Source organism: Podarcis muralis, chromosome Z (genome assembly GCF_964188315.1).
Source record: "Podarcis muralis chromosome Z, rPodMur119.hap1.1, whole genome shotgun sequence".
NCBI lineage: Eukaryota > Metazoa > Chordata > Lepidosauria > Squamata > Lacertidae > Podarcis > Podarcis muralis.
Window position 1 is genome coordinate 47,590,699 of NC_135673.1, and position 27,486 is coordinate 47,618,184.

Genomic DNA, 27,486 nt, shown 5'->3' on the forward strand with positions numbered 1-27,486 from the left:
TGCCCACTGGGTTCCAAGGGAAAGTCTTCTATCCTCAAAAAGCAGGCAGTGCCCTCTGGTGGTGAACTCTTACTTTCAAATTTAAGCTGTGTTTCTGGTTCTAGAGTTCAACACAAAGTCAAAGGGAAATGCCAGCAAGTTGAAAGATTTGGGAAATCTTAACAGCAGAAGCAATTTTCCCCATCCTGCCATCAGTATAAATTTTATTTATTTTTAGATAGCCTGGAAGAAAGTCAGGTGCTTGGAGTCTCGTACCAAAATGGGAATACAGCTGAAGAGTATGGTTAAGCAGACATTCTAAAATACCTAGTCCAGTATAAAAGGTAAGGCATTGCTCCAACAGCTAATGTCATTGCTATGCCTCATTTTGTAATGGAAATAATTAAAGACACAGACATGGATGTGGTTGCAGGTTAGTACAAATAGCAAATACTGGATACTTCCTGAAAAGGACTAGGCACATTTATAGAGAAGATTTGCTGATAATTATAACAGCCTTGCAAATATGCACAGAGAAGTTACTAGATTGCTGGGAGAGGAAGGATGTGAGGAGGCAGGCAAAGCTATAGCCTTTCCGATGTAGCAAGAGCATTTTCTTGCAGTGTAATACTGAAATCACTAGACCCTAGAGCATAATCCTGCTCAAACTCTTTTTGCACGCTTTCAACCTCTTCTCTTCTTCTTCTCTTCCATAATTTGCATCAACTTTTAAAAAAGAGAGTTTGATATCAACCACTGTCTGAGGTTCAAATAAGTCAAATTAGGCTTTTGTTATATGCTTTGAATGGACTAAGATGGAAGTTGACACTGAAGTAACACTGAACTTCAGCTGTTTTTAAAAGGAGTAGTTTTTGTATTTAGATTGTGTGCATGTGAGAAATTGGCTATTTAGGAACACTTTGTGTGAAGAGTTGTAATCTCTTTAAATTATACCAAATTTCAAGTGAGAGGATGGAGTCTGGGGGAAGAATTTTTGTTCACTGAATGGATTTTCTTCCAGCATACTCAATTTGTACAAAGTAATGTCAATCACACAGCACTTAGCTACACAACCATGCAAAATTGCTCTTTATTTTCATTTTATTCAGTAAAGAAATCAAGGGTCTCAGTGGATCTAGGCTTTTGACCTCAATCTGCAAGTACAGCTAGACGCAACAGATATTTTCCTTGTATATCCTCCAAATGCTTACTGACTTAAAACAGAAAAGCTAGGAAAACACTAGTTCACGGTAAAGCAACCCTCACAGGCTAAACATGCAACATGAAATAATGCACAAAACCAATTAGTATTTGGACTTCCGGGTTGGCGCCAGCGCCGAATGGCGGACTCCCTCCGAGCTCCGGAGGGAGCCTGCTCGGTAGGGGTCGGGTCCTACCGCGCCGGCGACACGGGGACCCTCAGAAACCATGGGCGCGGATGCCCATGGACTTGGTGACTTGGCGGGCACCGTTTGCGCCCCCCCGACCCGCAAAGGAGCCTTTTTAAAGGCTCCGGAGCGGGGGATGGGGGGTGGCGTGGTGCTATGAGTCCTCCGCTTCCCCTGCCGAGCGAAGCCGCATGCCATTCGGCGGAGAGCGCTGACTTCTTCTTCGAAAATTTGGACTTAAAACAACAACCCGTGAGTAATCTGGAATTTGGACTTAAAAGGGGAAATGTTTTTTTGTTTTTTTTTGGAATTCGGTACGAGCGGGGGAAGCGCAAAAAGGAAGTCCGCCCCCCCTTTTTTGTAGACAATTTAAAGCAAGGATCTACAACTAAGGTCAAGAGAAGAGCTGCTCTGTTTTATTGATAAAAGCTATTAATTTCACGATGGGAATTTACAAGTAATTGTGCTGGAGGAGAAGTATGGATAAGTTAAAACGCAAACCCCCCCCCCCCCGGGAGAGATCCATGAGAGAGCCTGTTGAAGAGATATAGAGATTTTGACAGCTGTCAAAGTAGCTGTCAAAGTTGGAGAACAAAAAGAGACTTTGTTACGAGGATTCTGCTGGTTAGATTTGTTACAATTTGGACATAAATTGCTGAAAATAAGAAAAACAAGTTAGCTGGACTTTTGGGTTTGATTTGGAAGGAAACTAAGTTACTATAATCCCCCTAGAGGGGCTTTTGGACACTACAAGAATGACTGTAAGTGGAAAAATACTCATGGAATGGGACTGGACTATTTTATCTCCTGGGAAAGCTGCAAAACTGAAACATTATTTTGTCTACAGAGAATTTTACATTAAAGGAGACAATAGATTTATCTATTGAAGAACGGAAGGGACTTGACGTAAGTTTTTGTTCCTGAACTAATAACACATCTGTAGAGGAACCAGAAGTTTTTGAACTAGCATGTTTTTGCAGCGCAACAGGAAAAGAAACTTGAGGAAAGAGAACAAAGGATACATGACGATTTGGAAGAGACTGAAGGAGGAGCCAGATTATTGTAAAGAGCAAGGAAGGCCAAAAGCCTGCTAGGGGGACATAAAAGAAAACAAGAATTGGACTAAGTTGGAAGTTAGAACATTTGGGACATTCAGACTTAAAAGGATTAAGAAACAGAAGTTGAGTTTTACTCTTAAATATAGAGGTCTGGATGGAAAAAATGGACTTTCTTGAGATAGAACTTTATTAAGACTGGGTGTTTGAAGTTAAAGATTATCAAGAAAACCGGCAAAGTGGAGCTGAGAGATTCGGACATGGACGTGAGGTTTCCAGGCTGATAGCAGTTAGATTGATGGACATTGGGGATCGACACCGGGAAAGGGGGGAGGGAGATTTGGAATCCAAAGGGTGTAAAATTATGTTAAGAACTTTCTTTTTTATTTCTTCTAATCTTTGTGTGTATTAAAAAGGGGAATTCGTGGAAGGGATTTGGGGTCGTCCTTAGGGGGAATTTTTTTTAAAAAATGTTGAAAGAGGGTATTTTTAAGGGAAAGGAATTATATAAGATAAATTAAATTGAATATCGGGCTAAATATAATAAGTTTTAAATCTGGGGGGGGGGGACTTGTGGAATTAAGTTAATGGAAATGGAATACAATAGGGGGAGGGGTGGGGGAAGTCTTGGAAAGATGTTAATGAAAATAAGGTTTTAAATATTCTTCTTCTCTTTTTCTTTATACTTTATATCTTTTTTCTTTTTGTATTTTGGAAACTTTAATAAATATGTTAAAAAAAACCACAACCAATTAGTATTTGACACCTTGAGCTGTCATTCAACAACAACATGCTGTTGAGGGGGGAAATTCTATTTCAGTTGTCCCTTGCCAAAAGGTATGGCCAGGGTGATACCTTAACCTAGGCTTTCCTTTTTTTATATAATAAATCTTAATTTTTGTAGAGATACTCAGGCCGCTAATCAGATTAAGCATCAAATTTGCCACCATAAAGGAACAACATACCTTGAAATATTCTTTTCTGATTTGCTTGCTCCGCCTCCTCTCCTCATTTTGCCAGATAACTGGCTGCATGTCCGGCCAGTGTTGCTCGTCTGGGTGGTCCTTCCGATCCTCCAGTGACTGATGGGAGAAATAAGTAGCTTCGTAAGACAAGAAATTCCACTCTGACCTTCCAGCAAGCAGTTCAGATGAAATTATGTATATCCTGGTCCTCAGAGTGGTCTGCTGGAACCACCCCCAATGAAAAAATAAGTAGGGGCTCCCCACACCAGGGATGTGGAACCTTTTTCACAGTCAAAGGTCACATTTTTTCATGGGCCGCCTTCAAGTGGCTAAGTGCCAGTTGGGTTTGGGGCAACAGATGCATAATAGGCTACAGGTCAGTCATGCAAAAGTCAGAGGTTCCTACACAGGCTTGGAGGGTCACATATGGTCCCTGATCTCGAGGATCCCCACTCCTGTCCTAAACAAAGAGCTCTGAAAATCAGAGAAGAGTTTACTGGCTGCACAGCTAGATTCACCCCTCATTACTTCTTACTTAGGGCATTGTAAACTTGCTGATCAGAACAATGAAGATGTTTCTACTTCCAGTCAAGAAACTGAATTACATTTGGTACCAACTTTTTTGTTTACAGTGTGTAAAAAGTTACTGAGAGGAAAGTAGAAGGGTAGAGTAAGAAAATGACTATTAAAATATTACAGTGGCCACTAATTTTCCCATTTAGTCTAAATTATTGTCATTATTGTGATGGGATAATGAGCTGCTTGTGCGTAAAATGCAAGTCCCTCAGAGTTTGATCAGGTTCTCAAACCTCTGCCTGTGACGGAGCCCCTCCAGCATGGCTGCGTCAGTCGCTAGCAGAGTCCGAAAGTGGTTGCTTTCGGAATCTCTTCCAACATAAAAGCTCCTTAACGGAAACACGTCTTCTGGACTCTCTGCGTGACAGTTTCCGGCGAGGAGTGGGTGTCCCTATAGGAGGTCCTGAGACCTCCCCACTGTTTTCGCTGGAAGCGTCTCTGAGCCATCCCTCCGACTCACTTTCCCTTGGAGTTCCTTCTCTCCCCCTACTGGTTCCCTCTTCCGCTGCTACGTCTCTCTCAACCTCAGTGAGCCTTTCCACCTCCTGTCCTTCCGATGGCAGTTCCCTGACAATTATGTTTCCATTTAAGTAGCCTTGCAGTTGGGTAGAGGACATACAAGAGAATGTAGTGAAAAATACCCGAAGACTGATGCACACAGCTACCTCATTCAGGCACAGCACTAAACTATGCTTTATACTAAAATTTTGTATTACATGAATGAACCTGAGTGACCCTGAGGTTAACATATTCCATTACCTATCAACTCTTTTGATGTGGCCATTCTGCTTCCATTTTTAATTAACCAGAGTTTAGCATTATATCTGAATATGGACAAACTGTGATTAAACTGTGGGATACTCAAACAAGCCAGTTTCAAATTATGGTTCATGAAGCTGGCTTGTTTCAATAAACCGCTACACTTGATCTTAGCCAGAAGGCTGAGAAGTGATAAATGGTCATAAGATTAACCACATTATGCTATGGGGATTATGCTAAATTGTGTTTAGCTGAACACATGTGTGAAAGCTTTCTATCTCCTCATGGCTAAATAATGCCAACTAGGTTGCCGCATGTAGTTATGAACTTCCATGTTTCTGGAATAAGCAAGCCATTCATGTGTATGACTCATGCCTCAAGTATCTGAAAGACTGCGCTTCCTTCCCCACACTCTCCTGGGTGCCAAGATCAGCAAAAGGGGACCTCTTGATAGTTCCTATGCCCTCAGAGGCATGGGTAGGCCCAGGAAAGGGCATTATCTGTGATGTCCCCTAAACTGCAGAGCTCCTTCCCAGCAGAGGTGTGTCTGAAACCTTCATTATACAGTTTCTGAGGAATGCTGAAGTTGCACTTCTTTACCCTGTATTCTATTAAAATTTATAGCCAAATAACCAGAAAAAGGAGTGTTTAGAGTCCCAATCAGGTGTCATCTTGTTTTGACACAATTTTGGCTACTAGTGTATATGCTGGAAGCCACCCAGAGTGGCTGGGGCAACCCAGTCACATGGACAGGGTACAAATAAATTATTATTATTATTATTATTATTATTATTATTATTATTATTATTATCATCATCATCATCATCATTATTATCACCTCCTGCCCTGGGACCTTAAGGTAAAGTGTGGGTTGATAATGGTGATGGTAATAATAATAATAATAGCAGCAATTCCTCATGCGTCTGTTTCACTACACCATGGAAGAGAAAGTTCTCCATTAATGGGGAGAAATGGCCTGATACATTTGTCAAGGCAGTTTATCAAAAGGCTTGCACCTGGAGAAAGCAGTTTAAAAGTGCAATAATTTAAAGATCAGCACTTCTGGGAGAAAACAATCTTTTTGTATTCTATTTTTGTTACATTTGTGCCAATGGCTAGAACTGTCAACTACCCTCCAGGGTCTGTATAGTACATTTGGCTAGTTTACCACCATACATGACCATGGCCATGAAATCAAGCCAGTCAAGAAAGTAGGAGCAAAACTATCACAGCTGCACAGACAGTATTTTGGATGCTTATGTATCTCTGCATTACCTGCCAACTGTATGGGGATGATGGAGAATTTGCTTCATCTGCTGAAAGGCTAAATGAAAACACACACATAGTTTGTTAGAATGGATTTTTTCATCTTTTACACTGAGCCAAGTCAAGCAACTTACAATTATATACATATCAGCAAAAAAGAGTCTTGTATCAAAATGACCTAGACATATATTTTAAAAAAGGGAGGGAGGGAAATCATCCTTATGGGCGATGTAGATGTGGGTAATCACACTCAGAAAGCTTGTTTACTAAGGAATAAACCAATCTAGAAAATCACCATGTTCTTACTGTTCACAGCTCAGAAATCTTATAATAACTATACTCAATGAGAGTCTCCATTAAGGAACTCAGGTAACATAGAAAGAATTTAAAGAGCGTTGTTTCATATCATGACTTGTCTTTTGGACGTCTATCTTGTGGAAGTGTATTCTTGTCACAATACTGAAGTGTTAATTTTAATGATTAATCAGCTCTGCTACATATCTTTGAAAACTTAACACCAGAACAAATTGTTTTCTCAAGTACTCAAAAGTTTAAAAAAAGGCTTTCTGGACAGTTGTTTAAATACATTAAGAGATCAGGAATTTACAACTGTTAACGCTGACTACAGCAAACAGTGCTGTGCAATAAATCAACATGGTATCTAGGGAAAGCTGTCTGCGTGCATTTCAAAGATCCATTTTTTAAAGCACACTTGTGCCTTTATCTCTGCCCTTAAAACACTCTTGAAATCTATGTAAAGCTTTGTAGGCTGTTTAATTCTGAAACACCTCGAAACCAACAGTTATGAAGAGCACCCTTGCACAGTGATATATTCTAGAATCAATTTCTGCTATCTGAAGGTAATGTGGAACTTTTGAGAAAGAATTAGGCACTTCTCAAGCAGCCTTTATTCAACCACCACCCCACCACCACCACCACCGGGTTCACCCAAAGTATTTTACTACTAAGAAAAGCACAATTGATACCTTTTTTCTGATTCCATGGTCTGTTTTGGTCTGTTTCTTGTACTTGCTGACGTGGAGTGATTCAGAAGTCTAAAATCAAACACACAAATGTGCACTTGAAACCACAAAAATTTCATGCTGAAATTGTGTAGTTTAAAATGCATTTGAATATTTACAGTCCAGCTCTGAGAATTTGAGCAAAAGTTTAGAGTCCAGATATCTCTACATAATAATAGAGGAAAAATATGTTACTTTAACACCATTTTTATTGTTCTTAACTAATTTGAAGCCTGTTGTTTTTGGGTTACATGATCAAAGAAGGTGACTATGAGAATCACTGAGAAACATTCAGTCTGACTGGTGACTTAGTGAGGAAGATAGTACAGAACAGACAATATTTGACTAGATGAAACACTGACAATGGGGAAGAAAGATTCAGAAAAGGAAACATGATAGAAAAAAGCTGAGAAAAGATATGTAGTATTTCATCACAGAGAAGTTATTTGAAGAGAGGTACAATAGCCACGCTCTTGATCTAGTGAGACCCAGAGCACCCCCATCTATTTCTGAGTCAGATGTACAGAGCATGCCTGAATATTGGACACAGGCAGAAGCATTTCCACAGTCAGACTTCTAACCATTGGGAAGACTTGCAGGCACACTACCCATAACCAAAAATATAAGTTGCCCCATGAAGAAAAGAACAACACCTTTAAAAATCGCTCCCCTGTGTAAAGTTTCATCACTTCCATCCTCAAAAAGTATTTGTATGATTAAAATTCCAATATGCTTTGAATTTTGTTTTTACGTGAGTCATAATGGAATAATACAATTCTTGCCTCTATTTTTAAACTGTTGCACATGAAATGCTCTGAAATTGATTCTGATAAAGGGCAGCACAATTATTATTTTTAAAAAAACACAAGCAAATAACGATAATCAAGCAATTCTATTGATGGAGCTAGTACTTTTAGAGCCCACTCCAGCTTGGATCTGTATCCTGCCCTATGCTATAGCTCCCCAGTTTGGGGTAAGGATTCTTACTCCTTTAAGTCTTCGCATCTTTAGCAGCACACCAAAAAATGTTTTCATAGAATCATAGAATTGGAAGGGACCCAAGGGGTCATCTAGTCCAAGCCCCTGCAATGCAGGAATTGTTTGTTTGTCCCTTGTGTTGTCAGCTGAAATTCATGTGCCATAAAAACAAAATACCTTGATGCGCGTCCTGCGACCCTTGTCCTCTGGAAGAGCTTTTCACTGAATGAAGTTCTATAGCTTAATGGTCTCCGTCTGAATTCGTATTTCATGTACATCAAAACCCAAAGATGGAAGAAGGAAGGAGTAAAGGTTGACAGGAGAGGACAGGGACGTCATTAGTATAGTGAGCAGAAAGTAGTAAGGAGGTAGAGCTTTAACAGGGTTTAAAAGACAAAATGCTTAATGGTTGAGCTTTGTGTTACTCTTCCCCCCCCCTTTTTTTTCTTTTTGACAAGGTAAGAATCAGAGAATTTTGAGTAATCTTAGTTTACGCTCAGTCAGGTTGCTAAACTCAGTTCATTTCAATCATTCGCAGTTTTGCACTTACCAGTTTTAAAGTGGACAAATTGCACTCAAATGTTAGCTGCAGAGAAGCAATAAAGTTTGTTCATGTTTATCAACACTAAATCTCAAATATCTGAATATTAGAAGAGTCTGGTTGCTGGATTAGGCCAAATGCCTTTTGAGTCCACCCTGTTCTCAGTGGGCAACCAGATGTGTCTAGGAAGCAGGACCAGAGTTTGATTGATTTCTTGGTTACGCTTCTGTGTCATTTGCCAAATTTTAAAACTCCACAAGCCTTTAACACAAAATGCAGCCAGGGGACTTGCATATAGAGTTCACCTACTATTGTGATCCAAAGGCTAAATACCTGTTCTTCTGTTCTTGTTGCAGCAGCTGGGCAGCTATTTTCCTTAGGTCAGTCACTTCCTTCAGTTCATCATCTTCCTCTGCCAATACCTGATCCTTCTGAACCCTAAAAAACACCACAAACATTTCTGTTTTAAATCAGAATGCCAGAGAAACAGCAGGAAAAACCTAAGATTCCCTCCTCCAACATATTTCCCATTCTAGGTATTTTTTAGTACCCACCTGATTTGTATAATTTTAAGTTGTTTTAATCTGGTTTTAATATTGTGCGGTATTGTGTTTTAATACTGAAGTTGGGTTTTTATTGTTATAATCTGCTCTGGGACCTTAAGATGAAGGGCAGGCAATAAATCATCATAATCATCAATACTAGTTAGAATGCCCAGTTAGTACTGCTAGGGAAAATACCTCTTCTCATCTCCCCAGTTTTCATTTTCTTCTGTTTTCTGAGACTTTTCAGTCTGCTTTGCTCGTTCCTAACATGCACACAGGGGTGGGAGGGAAAGGAGAGAAAAGAAAGTGTGCAGGGATCACATTACTGAACTTCACAATATGTAAAGCGGGTTGCTAATATCCAAGTTATTCTTTAAGATGCTACCTTAATATACGAGATCGATGGCCCAGTTTGCACATCTCCTTGATCACAGGAAGCCACATCCTCTGAGCTGGGGTCAAGGTAATCACACACTTCTGGGTCTGGTCATCAGGGATGATGACGAAGCAAGGGGGGGGGGGGAAAGGGAGACTTATTTTATACAGATAGATGTATAGCCCAAATAACAAAACAACTCCCTGAGACGAACATATAAAAACTAAACCAAACCAAACCAAGGCTGGCATGGCATATTACATTCACAGGAAAATATGATAAAGCTGGTTATCTACATATTTATTATAAAACAGAGACAAGTAAGTGGAAAGTACCATTATAAGGAAGAGAGGAAGTGTGGTGCACATGACTTACAAAATACAGAAACATAAATCTGTAACTGAAACCATAAGAGGCACAAGGAGTACAAAAAATAAAAGGCCCTATATTCCATGAAGGAAATTTGTCAACCAATTAGATGTTACTTATCCCAGATTTCTTGAGGGACTTGTGGAAAAGAGAGGTGTAAATTTTCTTTTTTTATATATTCAATAAAATCACACCAAACTAAGACAAAAGTGGTTATCTTTTCTTTTTTAGAACGAGTATACCGGTTTTCATGTAATGCAATTTTCCATATATTAATTCACCATAATGAGGTGTTAATTTCGGACAATGTTTTCCCTCTCTGGGCGATTGGTAGATGTGCAGCAATAAGAAGGCAATTTAACAAAGGTTTTGATTTTCTATTTTTATTCTCTCCTTTAAAAAAAGACAATACCAACATAGGTGAGAATTATTTCTCTTTTTTGTGGGAGTGGGGTGATCTTATTTATTTCATCAAAAATGCATAAGGCTTCAGGAAGGACACATTCCATTCTTTCACGTGTCCTCCTATGGCTGTCAGACTTGTGGTTCTCATAACAAAGGGCTAATCCTCAAGGCCAAACCCTTGTAAGGTCAAAGAGAGCCACTGCAAGGAGATTGAAAGCACTTGCTTATTTTTAAACAGTGTTAGTGTAAAACACTGTTGGGGAACTTCAGGCCAGAGGGTGGTCAAATGTGGCCCTCCCAGGGCTCTTTATCTGGCCTTCAACACTGCTCTACAACATCCTCAAATGCTTTCTTTCTGGCTTCAATGGGTCCTTGAACTATGAGAATGCCCCTTGCTTGCCTGGATGGAAGATGGAGGCATGCAGAAACCTCTAGCTTTTAAATGTGGCTAGAGAGTACCCTACAGTGCATATCTATTGCTTGACCCATTTTGCCTCTTGCCATTCCCACCACTGGCAAGTGCCACCACTGCCACCTGAAGATTACTCATAAGGAAAAGTGGCTATCAGATGGAGGATAAGTTCCCCACCCTCAGCTTAAACAACAATTTATTGAAACAAGCCATGGTTAAACCATAGCTGATTATCCAGGCTTCTTTCAAACCACCATAATTTAAACTGACAAGGCTTTCCAGTTAGTGTAAATCGGTATGCTATCAATTGTCTCCTCACGGCTGAGGTAGAGAAAGAGAAGGGGAAGTACATGTGCCCAATGTTCTTTGAGGCCTGTAATCAGTAATGCAGTGTTACAACCAAAGCAGAAGAACTGTGAGTACAAAGAAGACATTCCTGAGAACCAGAAATTGGAACTTACCTTTATGCAGTTCAGGTTTATTTCCTAGTAACTGATTGTCGTTTCTGAGTGTCTGCTCCCTTGTCGATTCCGATACCTGAGAGTGAAGGCTGATTGTGTCATCATCGGATGGCTGAAAAGAGCAGTTAAGAGCATAACCTGCATATTCCACTTGTTGTTCTGATAAACTTTGAATCAGAAAATCAGCTTCCCACCAGCAGCAGCAGAGGCCACTGTGGCACACTGCTGGAGGGCAGGCCTGTACGTAGAGCATTCCTACTCACTGAGACAGGAGAAGACATATTTTCCATTTAATGAGGTATCCAACAGATGTCAAGTTTTAAACGAGCTACTTAAAATGACCTAGAATCATAAAATTGTAGAATTGGAAAGGACCATGAGGGTCATGTAGTCCAAACCCCTGCAAAGCATCTTTTGACCATGACCCTGAGATTAAGAATCTCGTGCTCTACCAACAGAGCTATCCCAGCTCAATGAATGTCAAAAGTACACAAGTTCAAGTTCTGTTTGCTCAAGACAAAAAAAAAAAAAGAGAGAGGGGGGGGGGGAGAATCCTTCAGGGTTATTTCATTTTACCACCATGAAGCTGGTAAGATACGGATTTAATGTTGAGGGATTGTTTACTGGATGGTAAGGTAAACGTCGCCTGGACAGTTAAGTCCAGTCAAAGGTGACTATGGGGTGCAGTGCTGGCATGGGTAATGCTTCAAAACACTTCTGTTAAGGATAAAGTATATAACAAAGCAGGCAAGCTATCTTATTGTACTTTACAGTCATTTTTAAACTGGAGTTTATTGAAATCAAATGGATGGAGATTTAGCCAAACTAAGAATTCGGAGACAATGGAAAGCAGTCAGAAGAGATGTTAGAGAAACCCACTGCCCCTGCTACCTCTTTCCTTTGAGTAGTTTAGAAAGGACAGGCTTACTTCTGTTGTGGATAACCTTTTATCCCCATTATCGCTGCCAATGCCAGAGTCTGGGCCGTGGTTTTTATTTGGATAAAAATCTTCCATACTGTAATAAAAGAACAAGTACCTTAATTGTGACAAATACTAAGACGCAGGTTCTGGTTCTCTGAGTGATGAACAGCCACTTCTTGTAGAGCAAGATGCTCTTTTGAAGGTGGATTATTTACAGAGGTTCTTGGTATTAACAAGGTGTGTCCCACTGAGATGCAATTGGACAATCACAGATCACAAAAAGTCAAAAGGGACTGACTATATTGTCTGATAATCCTGCAAAATGTCAACACTAGAGCTGTGTCAGGCAGGCTGGATGGCCACTTCTCCCTGTTATTTGTGGTTACAAGTCCTGTGCTTTTATCCCAGAGTTTTCCATACCAAATCACAACACTGACCCCAGAAAATACTCCTTGCCCCACCTACTCCTTATTTTACTGTAACCAAATACATGCATCACTTATTCCCTACATTCCCACCCCTTTCTCTGCTGTTTCCTTGTGTTTATTTCATATTAGAATCCCTTTGGAAAAAGAATCTTATATATCTCTTCTTCATAAACCTCCATATACATAAACGGTACTATATAAATAGTTCATGTTAGGAAGAGAGGTTAGTAAACATGTGCAGAAGTCATCTTCCTAGGATTATTGAAATTTTTATTTATTATAGAAAGATGGACAAGGGATTGAGCTTAGCAGGAAAAGGTACCCTAATGTGTTTCTGCAATCACATAAAGGTTATTTTTTTGTACTGCGATCTGAACTAGTACACATATGCACAGTTAGAGAAAAGACTGGGGCAAATGGCTCCTGTAACAATTCCAAGCTTAATTTTACAAAGTCAACATACAAAAACAAAAGAAAAAGAAACCAGAATATATGTTGAATGGAATGCAACACAACAGAGGAAAACTGCTCATCCTTTAACAGCTCATCCTGTCTATGGAGAATGGTTATGTATACATTTGTTAGTTACTGAATATTTTCAGAACATTCACAACTGGCAAGAAAGGATCAGGTCTCTGCTTGTGAGGTGTGAACTGCCTTTGAAAGACAGGCCTACAGGCTTTTTCCCTGCTGGCAAGAACAGCTTCTGCCAACTCAGTGTGCCCCTGATGTTTTGATACTCCCATGCTGACTCGGCCTGATGGGAGTTGTCGTCCAAAATATCTGGAGGGCATCAGGTTATGAAAGGCTGGGCTAACACATGAAATGCTCACTAGGACCTCTATTTAATAATGCTAATGCTGCCCCAGTAAACCAGATGCAAGTCTGGAGAAAGTTCTAGTTGTCTAGAGGCAATTTTAGGTGCCAATGGTAATTATGCAAATGTGCTTATTACCATAGATTCCGTACAAGACAACTTTTTAACCTCTAAAAAGTCAGGGGTCATCTTATGCGCCAGGTATGGGTTCACTGGGCAGCAGCAGTGGACTCCGCACTGGGATGAAGCTGCACGGCAAAGCTGCCCAGTGATGCTAAGCCAGCTTTGCTGGGCGGCTTCTCCCAGCGTGGAGCCCACCACCTACTGGTGTGGCGGCGGCAGCTGCGGCAGCTTAGCTTGGCAGTAGCAGTGGGAGGCGGGCTCCGCTCTGCACTGGGAGGAAGCCGCCCAGCGAAACCAGCTTAGCTTCACTGGGCAGCTTCACCAGGCAGCTTCCTCCTAGTGCGGAGCCCGCCAACCACTGCCGCTGCCCAGTGAAGCTGCCGTGTATAAGACTGGGCATATAAGTCAACCGGCATATTAGGCAACTGGGCATATAAGACGAACCCCCCCCCCCAAAAAATTGGCAGCTACCAATTTGGGGGGTCGTCTTATATGCCCAGTTGCCTAATACGCCGGAATCTATGATAGTTTGTAGGAGAAATGTTTCACATTTGTGCCAATATCTAATCAATGCACTGACTCACTGGTAGGAAAAAAAGGACACTGAACACAAGCAGTGTTCTTAATAAAGTTCATAAAATAACAAAAAGAAAATATCCTGTAATGTGTCAAATATCCTGTAATGTGTCGGTAGTGCTCCGGAAACAGGACCGGATCATTCGGAACCCGCAAATACAGGAGAAAAAAATGAACAGAAGCAAAATAATAAACATTATTAATTTATAGCCAAAGATAAGTGAACTTATGGAAATATGTTCTGAAAGTTATGTGAGTTTAGACTTGAAAAACTATGTTGTACTTCTGACATTAACTGAGAAGGATTTTCCACTCCAGGAAAATAATGTAATTGTTTGACAGTAGGTGGCAGACTTCCCTTTCAGTAAAACTGATCAATTTCTAGTACAAGTAGAAGAAAGCAACTTTCACATTACATATAGACCTGTGTAGCCACAGGAAATGCAACACTTTTCATGAGTAATTCCTTGCTCCCTGCCCCTCCTTTGGTACAGCTTTGAGGAGAATATTGGAACTTTTGTTTTTAATCATGAGGGATGAGCTGAAAATACCTTTAAATATATGGCATTCTTTATGGAAGATTCTGCACAAGTGGAAACAATTTAATTCAACAGTTAATTGCTATAATGCTTAGATTACTCAGAGAACAAACTCACTGTGAGAACACACCCTACTGAGATGGGAAAGAATCTGCACAAAAATAGTAATGGGAAAGATAGCATCCTAAAGGCTACAACAACTTTTACTTCAGAAGTACTGAAATTATTGCAATAAAGCAAACTCAGAGCATTTCTCCTTCAAGTTTGATAAATGCTCATTTTACACATTCTGAAAAGGGGAATGCAAGTTTACCTGTCCGTGAGCGGCTGGGAAGGTATTCTTTTACCCAAGGATGGAAGATCCAAGGAATCCGGCTTTTTATCTATTCTGAGGCATGCCTGAATGCTGAGGAATTTAAATATGTGTACTTTGCCCTTTAAACATATCTGTTAAGAAGCAGATGGAGAATGCATTCATTTAGTCAGATGGGAGCATTTACAGAAACCTTAGCACCGTTTTTATTGATTACCTCCAATCCTCCCCCCCATACAGTATGCATAACACAGCACAGCACATTCCCATCTGTACCCCTGTAGTACAGATAACTGGGCAGATTAAACAGGACCAAACACATCCATCAAGTTCAGTGGCAGGTATTGCTGCTCACCTTTCCCCAACTTAGTAAGATTTTGTTGGTAAAGAGCATGGTGAAAACATTAAAGTGCAACAACAGTGGACTGGTTTTTAATATTATTTCCCCTGCATCTTATTTGAGAAGAGTGAAACTCATCTCAGAATATGACCAGTTGATTATTACAAAGGCATGCCCCACTTCTGGCCACTTTCCCCCAGGCATATTAAAACCAACATTGAAAAGTGATCAAGAAGAAAAAGTGCTTCCACAAATGGATTTTGGTCAAGAAGCACCTTACTCCATGGGCAGCTAGATGAATAAGTATCTCACATAAAGAATTGTTTCTACTTTAAAAATGAGAAAAGAATGTTTTAATTGAACCTGTGCTGGTGGTATCTGCATTGGATTATTGTCCAAAATTATGACTTGCAAGCGATGTAGCTTCCTGAAACACACAGGTATTTCTGTGATTTTATTACATGAGAAGTCCAGCTTGACCAAGGGAAGGTCTCCTAATTCTATTGGTGGGAAAGGGGAAAAAATCAGAAGCTCATACAGCAAAAATATTGATTTTGTTTAAATGAATTAACAAAGAGGCTGGAAGGGAATAGAAGCTTACCATCAGGTAGTATATGAATATTATTTCTTCTTAAATTTAATTCTCGTAATGACTGCAGCTTTCCAATTTGCTGGGGAAGGACTTGGATCTCATTACAGCTAATATCCTACATTAAGAAACAATGAGTCAGAATGTCAAATAGTGACTGAAATTTCAAAAGCATACATTGAAGAAGCTGGCTAAAGCAAATGAGTAGGTTTTAAGGAATGCATGTGCTTCCATTTTGGTTACAGCATTCTTGAATTTTGCAATAGAAATGAAAAAAGGAGATATCCTAAGAACAGAGGAATTTTGCTTTTATGCAAGGCATATTTTTTAATCTTAAATACTCAAATAGATTTTTTTAAATTTAAATTTTTAGCCACCCTTCAGCATAAAGTACCAGAATAGGTTTAAAAAAAGGTAAAGCACCCCTGACAATTAAGTCCAGTCACGAACGACTCTGGGTTTGCAGTGCTCAGCTCGCTTTACTGGCCGAGGGAGCCAACGTTTGTCCCTGACTAACTGCAGCTACAAAAATCTGAAAGAAACTCTTGCAGATGTGGCACTGTCTGTGCTGGACCATTGTCTTGCCTTGGTAATGGACTGGATGAGAGTCAACACACTCAAGCTCAATCTTATAAGACTGAGGCACTGTTAGCAGGTGTTCTGCTAGATTGGATGGATGGGAGGTTGCCTGCTCTGGATGGGGTCGATCGGGGGTACTTCTGGATCCTTTGCTGTCTCTTGGGGTTCTGATGTCCTTGGTGGCATGGATTCCCTTCATCAGCTTTGGCTGGTGGCCCAGCTGTGCCCCTATATGTACAGGGATAGCCCAACTTCTGTTGTCTATGCTTTGGTAACCTCTAGGTTATATTACTGCAAATAATGTAGGGCTGCCCCTAAAGACAGTTTGGAAACTTCAGCTGGCACAGAATTTGGCAGCCAGGTTGCCCGCTGGGGCAAGATGATTAGAGCCTATTGCACCAATCCTGGCTTGACTGCACTGGTTGCTAATTATGTTCTGGGCCCAGTTCAAAGTGCTGATTTTTACCTAAAACCCTTAAGCAACTCAGGACTGCAATACCTCAAGGGCTAAACGTAAAGGTAAAGGGACCCCTGACAGTTAAGTCCAGTCGCGAACTACTCTGGGGTTGCGGCACTCATCCCGCTTTACAGGCCGAGGGAGCCGGCGTTTGTCCACTCCGCAGACAGTTTTTCTGGGTCATGTGGCTAGCATGACTAAGCCGCAACTTTGTCTCTGGCATGACTCTGGCGCAACGGAACACTGGCACCAGAGCAACGCACGGTAACACCGTTTACCTTCCCGCCGGAGCGGTACCTATTAATCTACTTGCACTTTTGGGCATGCTTTCAAACTGCTAGGTTGGCAGGAGCTGGGACCTCAACGGGAGCAATAGGAGCTCAACCCATCGTGGGGATTTGAACCACCAACCTTCCAATCCACAAGCCCTAGGCTCAATGGTTTAAACCACAGTGCCACATGTGTCCCCTACTGGGGGGGGGTGTTAGAGGAATATAATTTACAATTATAAACACAGATAAATTGCTAAAATTATAAAAACTGGTAGAACTATACCATGTAATTCTGCTTACATGGCATTACACTGACACTGTGGGAAAGAGTGAAGATAAGATGACTAGGAACAGTCATATATATGGGGCTGGGGGAAATCTTTATTTACAATATTCCTTTTGAATCTTGATGACAAGGAGATTGTAGATTATTGACAAGTAGCAAGAGCTTCAGAGTTCAGATGATTTCCATCTTTTGAGAAATATCAAATGAGTGGGATATCAAATGAAAAAGTTCTATTCCTTAAATAAGGTAAGTCTTTTTATAGAATGAAATCTACTAATGCATCTTTAAAAGGAGGACTTGAGCAGTTGCATAAAAATTAATCCGTTAGATTTTCACTATTTATTCCATCCTAGAAGTACCATATTGGCCTGAAAATAAGCCTCACTTTTTTTTCCAAATTCTGACCACGAAAGGTTAAACTGCAGCTTAAATTTGTGACCTTACAAAAATTGGCTTTTACGATATCGCTGCTGAAACAGACATGCAGTAAAACGGAACAGGTGTGAGTGCCTGTGGAATTTTAAGGGAGTGGTATTGTCTTCTTTTTTCCCCCTTGAATTTTAAAGGTGCATTTTATATTCGGGTGTGGCTTATATTCGGGCCAATATAGTAAATTGCAGGATCCAGATAGCATTTCAGTCACAAAAGATATAATTCATATTTTTGTTTCAAGCTACATATAGCACCATTTGTTTAAAATAAAGTTGAAGGAAAACTCATTGCACTTCTATTCAAACAAAAGGATTGCTCTGGGATATTCAAGTACGAATGGATTAATTTAAATTTGCCACTCACTGTGGTAGGGCTTACTACTAATTGAGGATTGGCCCAAACAAAGAATTAACTATAAAGATTCAACAAAGAGAGAAACTATACCATGACACTCACCAATTCCATTATATCTCTCAATTTTCCAATTTCTTCGGGAATGGACACAAGTTTATTATTGCTGACAACCAAAACTTTAAGCGGCAGATCAAACAAGTATTTTGGCAATGTTGATAAAAGATTTCGACTAAAGAGATTAGAGAAAATATATGGTTATGTCTGGCAGCTATCACCATTCAGATACAGAGATCTACAAGCCACTTAAAACCAGCATGAATATTTGCTCAAAATTGTTACTTTAGTGAGAATCTCATTGATAGTAAAGTGGTGTGTTTTTTTTATTCTCTTTTTCCAATCAGTACAAACACAAAACTAAAAAGACACATACAAGAAAAACAATTAATAACAATAATAACACAAATTGACAACACAAATTTAGATACAGCAATATCCCTGTGCCTACTCCTTGTTTATCACCACTCTCTCCCCCCTCTATTTCCCACTGTTATCCGCCTTGTCACTTAGATATTTGTTCCAAATCTCTTCATATTTATCCATTCTTATTTTGCATCAACAAGCAATTCTTTTGTATGTAGCTAATCTGTCCATATTATCAATCCGTATGCTCAGTGGAATCTTATTGCGACTCTTCCAATTCATCAAAACAAGTTTTTTTGCTTCTAATATAATGCAATACAACCACTTTTTTTGGCCCCTTGAGATCTTCCAAGTTTCCGGAATATAATTTAGAATTAAATTCGGTTCTCCTAAATAACAATTTCTTTTTATTACTTTTGCTATAAATATCCTCACCTCACTCCAGAATGGTCTGATCATCGGGCAGTTAATCAACATATGTATTAAGTATGCATTTTTACTCCCACATCCCCAGCAATTATCTGCACTTGTTATTTCTTCTGATATAATCTTGTTGGAGTCAGTGGACTCTAAATACTATTTTCTGTTGAATAAGTCTAAGTCTTAAATCCATAGAGGCTTTTTCTATTGATTTTATACTTGTCTCCCATATATCATTTGTTATCTGTACTCTGAGCTCTTTACACCATTTTTGACTTCCATATTCTAAAACGTATTTCTTCCTGTTAAGTAAAGTTTTATATAGTGCAAGTGTAGGATTTTTTTGTTTTTGTTGCAGAGATTAAATCCTGTAACGGCATGCATGTTTCCAATGCAGCTATAGCATCAGGGCCAAACTGCTTTTCCAACATATGTTTCAATTGGATATATTGCCAATGTGTTTCACTAGTTAGTCCATACTTTACTTGCAAAGCCTTATATTCCACAAATTTGTAGTTCTCATCAATTAATTGATTCAGTGTCAAAATACCTTTTATCATCCAGTTTTGCCAAATTATTACTTGATTTCCAATTTTTAATTTTGGGTTGGCCCATATTGTTAATTTCTCATGCTGATAAGGGTCATCCTTATTATTTTTATTTATGTTCATCCCCCCCCCCAAATTATATCTGTTGATGAGGTCGCTGCAATGTTGTTTTCCTTTCTTATTAAAGGTATTATTTGGTTCATTTTCTTCTGTTTTAGACAGACAGCTAGAATTTTTGTCTGTCTTTCTCCCTGTTCCCAATATGTTTGTCTTAGACATAATAAGCTGAACTCAATTTTTTGAGCTAGTACAGTGGTACCTTGGGTTACATACGCTTCAGGTTACATATGCTTCAGGTTACAGACTCCGCTAACCCAGAAATATTACCTCGGGTTAAGAACTTTGCTTCAGGATGAGAACGGAAATCGTCCTCCAGTGGCGCGGCGGCAGCAGGAGGCCCTATTAGCTAAAGTGGTGCTTCAGGTTAAGAACAGTTTCAGATTAAGTACGGACCTCTGGGACGAATTAAATACTTAACCTGAGGTACCACTGTATACTATTCAGTTCTAGTGTTTGTTGTTGTATTCTTTCATATTTAACCCTAGATGGGTTATTTGCCATATCGCCCCATAATGTTTTTAAAGAATTTTTAGGTTATTTTCTTTTAATCTTTGCATCTTGACCTTGTTGGCAGAGAAAGATATTATCTTCCCTCAGATATAAGCTTTGTAACCTTCCCATTCCATCAGTCTTGACGTTAATGATTTGGAGTTATTTTTAAAATATATTTGCGTTTCTTACATTATATATTGAATGAAGTTTTTATCATTTAGTAATGATATATTAAGATACCATCTCCTCATACCTTCCTGGGTATTGAATAGATTATATTCCAATATTACTGCTGAGTGATCAGCTATAATGGGAATATCAATGTCACATCGGCTAGTAAAGGAATGAAGTGATGCTGATGTTTAAAAAAAAATATCAAATCAATTCTGTGCTGGGTATTGCAAAATATGTATAGGATTTTTCCTTAGGATGGTGCAGTCTCCATGAATCCACTAAATTCCAATATATCTTTTAATTATTAATTGTCTCTCTAACCTTTTTCATTCTTCTTATTTATGGTGTGAACTGCTGTTTCCATCACACATATATATTAATGGAGGAAAAAACCCTTTGCAAAATCAAGTTGCAGTTGGTAGTTGCATTTCTCGCATCTATCCTCATTTGGGGGTGGGGAAGTAAAAGGGAGATCCCTCTCATGTGATGACTTCAAACACCTAAGCTAGCAACTTTGTTTGGAACAGAACTTGCTACTTTCCTACTTTCTTTTCAGTTCATTACATGATATTAAAATTCACTTTCTATAAAGCCAGAGGGGACCCACTGAGTTGGTCAAAATATTGAAAGCTCAACAGTAAGGCAGAATGCTTCAGTCATTTGCTTTATTTCCTTAAAGGGAACTGGGGTTTGGGATTTTGAAAGGGAGGAATACAGAGTGATATGAATAATTGTAACAGGCTTTCTTAAGGAAGTTCCTCCAACTGTAGAATATATATTTTAAAATAAGAATACAGGTCAAACCTTGGTTGTTGAATGTAATCTGTTCCGGAAGCCTGTTCGGCTTCTGAAATGTTTGACAACCGAGGCACGGCTTACCGTATTTTTCGCACCATAGGACGCACTTTTTCCCTCCTAAAAAGCAAGGGAAAATGTGTGTGCGTCCTATGGAGCGAATGCAGGGGGGGAGGCAGGCGGGAAAAGCCCCCAAGAGCCGCACACAAGCTCCGTGCGCTCTTGCGGGCTTTTCCACAGGAGGGAGAAGGGACTGACTGGCCGCATCAGTCCCTTCTCCCACCTCCCAGGAAAGCCAGGAGAAGCCGTGCAGCCCTTTTAAAGTGCACGCGGCTTCTGCCGGTTTTGCGGGAGGTGGGGGAATTCCCCCACCTCCCAGAAAAGCCAGGAGAAGCCGCGCAGCCCCTTTAAAGAGCTCACGGCTTCTGCAGGCTTTTGCGAGAGGTGAGGGAATCCCCCCACCTCCCAGGAAAGCCAGAAGAAGCCGTGCAGCCCTTTTAAAGTGCGCGCGGCTTCTGCCGGTTTTGCGGGAGGTGGGGGAATTCCCCCACCTCCCAGAAAAGCCAGGAAAGCCCTGCGCAGCATCTCCCGGCAAGGAGAGGCTGCGCGGGGCTAAAGGGGAAGGCAAAACAGCGAGCGGGATCCATCCCGCTCGCTGCCTTGCCTTCTTCCATAGCCGCGCGCAACCCCTCCGCAAGGAGAGGCTGCGCGGGGCTAAAGGAGAAGGCAAAAAAGCGAGCGGGATCCATCCCGCTCGCTGCCTTGCCTTCTTCCATAGCCGCGCGCAACCTCTTCGCAAGGAGAGGCTGCGCGGGGCTAAAGGAGAAGGCAAAACAGCGAGCGGGATCCATCCCGCTCGCTGCCTTGCCTTCTTCCATAGCCGCGCGCAACCCCTCCGCAAGGAGAGGCTGCGCGGGGCTAAAGGAGAAGGCAAAAAAGCGAGCGGGATCCATCCCGCTCGCTGCCTTGCCTTCTTCCATAGCCGCGCGCAACCTCTTCGCAAGGAGAGGCTGCGCGGGGCTAAAGGAGAAGGCAAGGCAGCGAGCGGGATCCATCCCGCTCGCTGCCTTGCCTTCTTCCATAGCCGCGCGCAACCCCTCCGCAAGGAGAGGCTGCGCGGGGCTAAAGGGGAAGGCAAAACAGCGAGCGGGATCCATCCCGCTTGCTGCCTTGCCTTCTTCCATAGCTGCGCGCAACCCCTCCGCAAGGAGAGGCTGCATGGGGCTATGGCTTCTTTAGCCCTGTGCAGCGTCTCCCGGCAAGGAGAGGCTGCATGGGGCTAAAGGGGAAGCCAAAACTTGGCTTGCTCCATAGCTGCTCGCAACCCCTCCGGCAGGGAGAGGTTGTGCGCACCCTGTACGCTGCTCTTTGGGGCTGGGGGGGGGAGAGATTTTTTTCTTGATTTCCCCCCCTAAAAACTGGGTGCGCCCTATGGTCCGGTGCGCCCTATGGTGCGAAAAATACGGTAGTTGCAAGAGCTTCCTGCACTCAAGCAGAAGCTGCTTCAGACTTTTGGCTTCCGAAAAACATTTGAAAACGGGAGCATTTACTTCTGGGTTTTTGGCGTTCGGGAGCCAAAACGTTCCAAAACAGAGGCGTTCAGGAGCCAAGGCTTGACCTTAGTAAGTATAGCTATAAAGGACCATTTAAGAGCCCCACTGCATCCAAGACCAGATCACAGGTACATGAGAAAGGAAATCTTAGTTGCCACTTTTAACAATACTCAACAACTTCAATCCTAGAAAAAGGTTAACAACTTTGGTCGGCCCTCACGGCCCTCCACTTCATCAAATCTGGCCCTCTTTGAAAAAAGTTTGGACACCACTGCTGTAAACTATATCTGAAATGTCAGAATTAAAAGGACAATATCCACTGCAAATTGACAAGTTCTTTTCTGCCTTGTCAAATGCATTCAAAACTGGAGATTACATATGCTGCCTAAGTAATATGGTCCATTTCTGGCCGGATCTGAGCAGTTAGAAAGCCATTCCTATTAGCAATCTCAAAATATAAAGCTTTTTGTCATTTAGTCCCCTTTAACGTTTTGCTCTCTCCTCCACAATCTCTTTTTTATGAATCTGAGGTCTGTTGTGGCTTCCTATAATCTCCTCTCATGCCCAGGGGCCTCTTAGCTTTTCCTCTTCTTATGCCAATTAAGCATTTTTGTAGGTCTCCTCTGCAGCCACTTCTACAGTGGTACCTCTGGATACGAATGGGATCCATTCCGAAGCCCCATTTGCACCCAGAAGTGAACGCAACCTGTGTGCGCAGGTCGCGATTCGCCACTTCCGTGCATGCATGTGACATCATTTTGACTGTCTGCGCATGCAGCGAAACCTGGAAATAACGTGTTCCATTACTTCCAGGTCGTGCAACCCGAAAGTGCTCAACCTGAAGCAATTTCAACCCGAGGTATGACTGTATTTTTAAAGCTAGGACCTAACTGTTGTAGAACAAGGTACCAGGTAACAAGAGGACAGTTCTCCTACTGCAACATCTGAGCTCTCTAAATCTGACTAATTCAAATAAGTCACAAGGCTAACATGCAAAATTAGCAGGAAAGCCTCTGTCTCTCAAAGTTAAAAACTAAAAGCACAGCTGACAAGCTAACTACAGACAACAGTCAGTTTTATTAAAGAGTTTACAAAAGCAAGTTATGACAATATGTTATTTTTTAAAAGCTGGAGTAGCTGTCAGACTCACAATGCCAAAAGGCTACTTCAAATACATTTTTCTTAAAGGGCTAGTCTTTGCAATGGGGGGGGGGGGCATTACCCACCATGTATGTATCTATTTTGCCATGTATATGGACATGGATGCAGCAAGAGAGAAAGTTGTACATTCTTCACGCTACACTTGTGTCTAACACTCAATACTCCAACTCAAAAATAATCAAACAGAACACACACAAAGAGAACACTAATGTTATTTCAAAAAACATTGTCCTGTATCCAACTAAGTTTTACTCAGAGTAGACCTGCTGAAATTAATAGACCTAAGTGAGGCATGTGGCTACTCCAAGTATGACTAACATTGGATACAACCCATCATCAATCTCTCCTGTGTTGTAGTTGGTCCAGCAAGTTTTTCACAGGCATGCAGAATGAGCAAACCTCTTTTAGCATTCCTAGAAGCTCAAACTGAAATTTAAAACTTTTACCTTTGCCTCTCAAACATCACAATCTGAAAAAAGGAATACCAGGAACAAAGTTAGACTTCCTTATGCTCTACCTTTTGACTTATTGACTGGAAAGTGGTTCTTCAGTCAACTGTCACCCACAGGAGGACGCTGATACAGTCATGAGCTAAACAGGCTACCTTGGATGACAAGCAACTACATTTAGGAAGCAGGAAAATATTACCTACCTGATATTGAGATATGTTAACATTTGCAGATTTTTAATTGCTTCAGGGATTGATTTGATGCAGTTGTGATAGAGGTTCAATGTCTCAAGTGGTGAAAACTGCAACACATCAGGAGGAATTTCAGTAAATCTGTTCTTGGAGAGATCTAAAAAAAAGAGAGGAGGAGAAAAGACATTTCCACGGCTCAGTCTTCTAGTTTACATTTGAGAGATGTGCAAGAAATGTGCTGTTCTTAAACGATGGCAAAAGTAGAATTGTTAGGCAATTTTATTTTGGAAATTAAAGCACAGATAGATGAAAAATCAAGCATCCACAGTCTATATAGATTGGAATCATCTTCTGCTCATTTCAAATTCTGGGGATAGAAAGGAACTCCCTTCCACCAGTATTTAGAAAAATTAAGTAGGTAAGAGAGGCTTTTGTGAAATGTAATATGGCACACTTCTCCTTAATTCTAAAAATATTCTCCCGCCAAGTCACTATTTTGCACTTTCAGTGCTCTAGTAAAGAACAAAGGAAATCCCGCAAGCCTGAAGTTTGCCTGTCCAATGCTCTTGGAGAGGAAAGGAGCCACTGTTCCCTCTCAGTAACCCACCAAACAAAGCAACTCCAGCAAACTCTTGTTCCATCAGCAATTGATTTGTCCTAAGAAAAGGCATCCAACTCTGAAAAACTAATTTCTTCCATGAAGCATTTGGATTTGGATTAGCCACTTAATCTTTCTCCCAAACTTAAGAGAATCCTAAGAACATACAATGGAACTCACTGCTGCAGGAGGCAGTGACAGCCACCAACTTGGATAGTGAAGCCCACAACTTATGTGCATTTAATTGTGCACATTCAGCTTTAAACACTTGGCAAAATAATAAATAATAAATAAAAAGTGAGCAGAAAGGTGGGCATGGGGGGGAGAGACCTTATTCATCCGAAGATCTCAGGGCGGTTCACAGCAAATAAAAAAAAATACAAAATAAAAACACAAAATGCATAGTAAAAGCAAAGCAAACCAATAACCCCCCTCCCTTATTTAAAAGGGTGTAGAATATTAATCATCCAAAGGCCTGGTAGAAAAGGAATATTTTGTCTGGCACCTAAAGATGCATAATAAAGCTGACAGACTTTATTGAAGAGAGCATTCTTGAAGAGAGCATTCCAATGGGAAGCCATTGCAGAAAACACCCGTTCTCATGTTGCCACACTCTGGAACACTTGTGGAGGAGACACGTGAAGAAGGGTATCAGATGATGATTGCAGGGCTTTGGTCAGTTCATTTGGGGAAAGACAGTCCTTGAGGTAGGGACTCGAGTGGCGCTGTCGTCTAAACCACTGAGTCTTGGGCTTGCCAATCAAAAGGTTGTGAGCTACCGTTGAGGTTCCAGCTCCTGCCAACCTAGCAGTTCGAAAGCATGCCCAAAAGTGCAAGTAGATTATTAGGTACCACTCCGGCGGGAAGGTAAACGGCGTTTCCGTGCGTTGCTCTGGTGCCAGTGTTCCATTGCGCCAGAGTCATGCCAGAGACAAAGTTGCGGCTTAGTCATGCTAGCCACATGACCCAGAAAAACTGTCTGCGGAGTGGACAAACGCCAGCTCCCTCGGCCTGTAAAGCGGGATGAGTGCCGCAACCCCAGAGTAGTTCGCGACTGGACTTAACTGTCAGGGGTCCCTTTACCTTTACGTTTAGCCCTTGAGGTATTGCAGTCCTGAGTTGCTTAAGGGTTTTAGGTAAAAATCAGCAGTTTGAACTGGGCCCAGAACATAATTACCGTATTTTTGCTCCATAAGACTCACTTTTTCCCTCCTAAAAAGTAAGAGGAAATGTGTGTGCGTCTTATGCAGCAAATGCAGGCTGCGCAGCTATCCCAGAAGCCAGAACAGCAAGAGGGATTGCTGCTTTCACTGCACAGCGATCCCTCTTGCTGTTCTGGCTTCTGAGATTCAGAATATTTTTTTTCTTGTTTTCCTCCTCCAAAAACTAGGTGCATCTTGTGGTCTGGTGCGTCTTATAGAGCGAAAAATACGGTAGCAACCAGTGCAGTCAAGCCAGGATTGGTGCAATAGGCTCTAATCATCTTGCCCCAGCGGGCAACCTGGCTGCCAAATTCTGTGCCAGCTGAAGTTTCCAAACTGTCTTTAGGGGCAGCCCTACATTATTTGCAGTAATATAACCTAGAGGTTACCAAAGCATAGACAACAGAAGTTGGGCTATCCCTGTACATATAGGGGCACAGCTGGGCCACCAGCCAAAGCTGATGAAGGGAATCCATGCCACCAAGGACATCAGAACCCCAAGAGACAGCAAAGGATCCAGAAGTACCCCCGATCGACCCCATCCAGAGCAGGCAACCTCCCATCCATCCAATCTAGCAGAACACCTGCTAACAGTGCCTCAGTCTTATAAGACTGAGCTTGAGTGTGTTGACTCTCATCCAGTCCATTACCAAGGCAAGACAATGGTCCAGCACAGACAGTGCCACATCTGCAAGAGTTTCTTTCAGATTTTTGTAGCTGCAGTTAGTCAGGGACCTGCCCTACCAGGCCAAGTGGAAAAGGCCTTTCAAGCAGGGAACAGGTCCTCCACTTGCCATTGAACCCAATGTGTTTTGACTACATGCAATTTTGGGTTTCGGTGCAATCCCAGGAACATAAGCCCCATCTATGTTGCAGGCTTACAGTACTCTGTTTCTATGGTCAGAAGCAGTTATGCTTCTGAATATCAACTGCTGTAAACCACAGGAGGGGGAGTGCTTTTATACTCGAGTCCTGCTTGTGGGTTTCATACAAGCATCTGGATGGCCACTGTGAAAATAGGATGCTGAACTAGTTGACCTGATCCACTAAGTACAATTTTTGTTCTTGTATTTATACAGTGGTGCCTCGCAAGACGAAATTAATTCGTTCCGCAAGTTTTTTCTTCTTGCGAGTTTTTCGTCTTGCGAAGCACGGTTTCCCATAGGAATGCATTGAAAATCAATTAATGCGTTCCTATGGAAACCGACTTCAGACCAGGTCCGGGGACAGTCTGTCCCC

At 41.3% G+C, this 27,486-nt stretch overlaps 1 protein-coding gene across 4 annotated transcripts in view; it reads right to left on the reverse strand.

Annotated features, from left to right (window-relative positions):
• Positions 1–27,486, reverse strand: part of LRCH2 (leucine rich repeats and calponin homology domain containing 2) — a 60,480-nt gene that overhangs the window by 13,521 nt on the left and 19,473 nt on the right. For 2 of the 4 annotated variants that reach the window (XM_028715031.2, XM_028715030.2), the window contains exons 2-15: positions 24,460–24,604; positions 18,227–18,353; positions 15,757–15,862; positions 15,519–15,655; positions 14,816–14,949; positions 12,026–12,113; positions 11,098–11,209; positions 9,460–9,557; positions 9,270–9,337; positions 8,863–8,967; positions 8,166–8,243; positions 6,975–7,043; positions 5,998–6,046; positions 3,388–3,504 (exon numbers count right to left, since the gene is read on the reverse strand). In XM_028715031.2, coding sequence (XP_028570864.2) covers positions 3,388–3,504; positions 5,998–6,046; positions 6,975–7,043; positions 8,166–8,243; positions 8,863–8,967; positions 9,270–9,337; positions 9,460–9,557; positions 11,098–11,209; positions 12,026–12,113; positions 14,816–14,949; positions 15,519–15,655; positions 15,757–15,862; positions 18,227–18,353; positions 24,460–24,604 — 1,433 coding nt within the window. The remainder of the gene's footprint in view (positions 1–3,387; positions 3,505–5,997; positions 6,047–6,974; positions 7,044–8,165; positions 8,244–8,862; positions 8,968–9,269; positions 9,338–9,459; positions 9,558–11,097; positions 11,210–12,025; positions 12,114–14,815; positions 14,950–15,518; positions 15,656–15,756; positions 15,863–18,226; positions 18,354–24,459; positions 24,605–27,486) is intronic. The other 2 variants (XM_028715033.2, XM_028715032.2) reach the window with 1 other exon arrangement.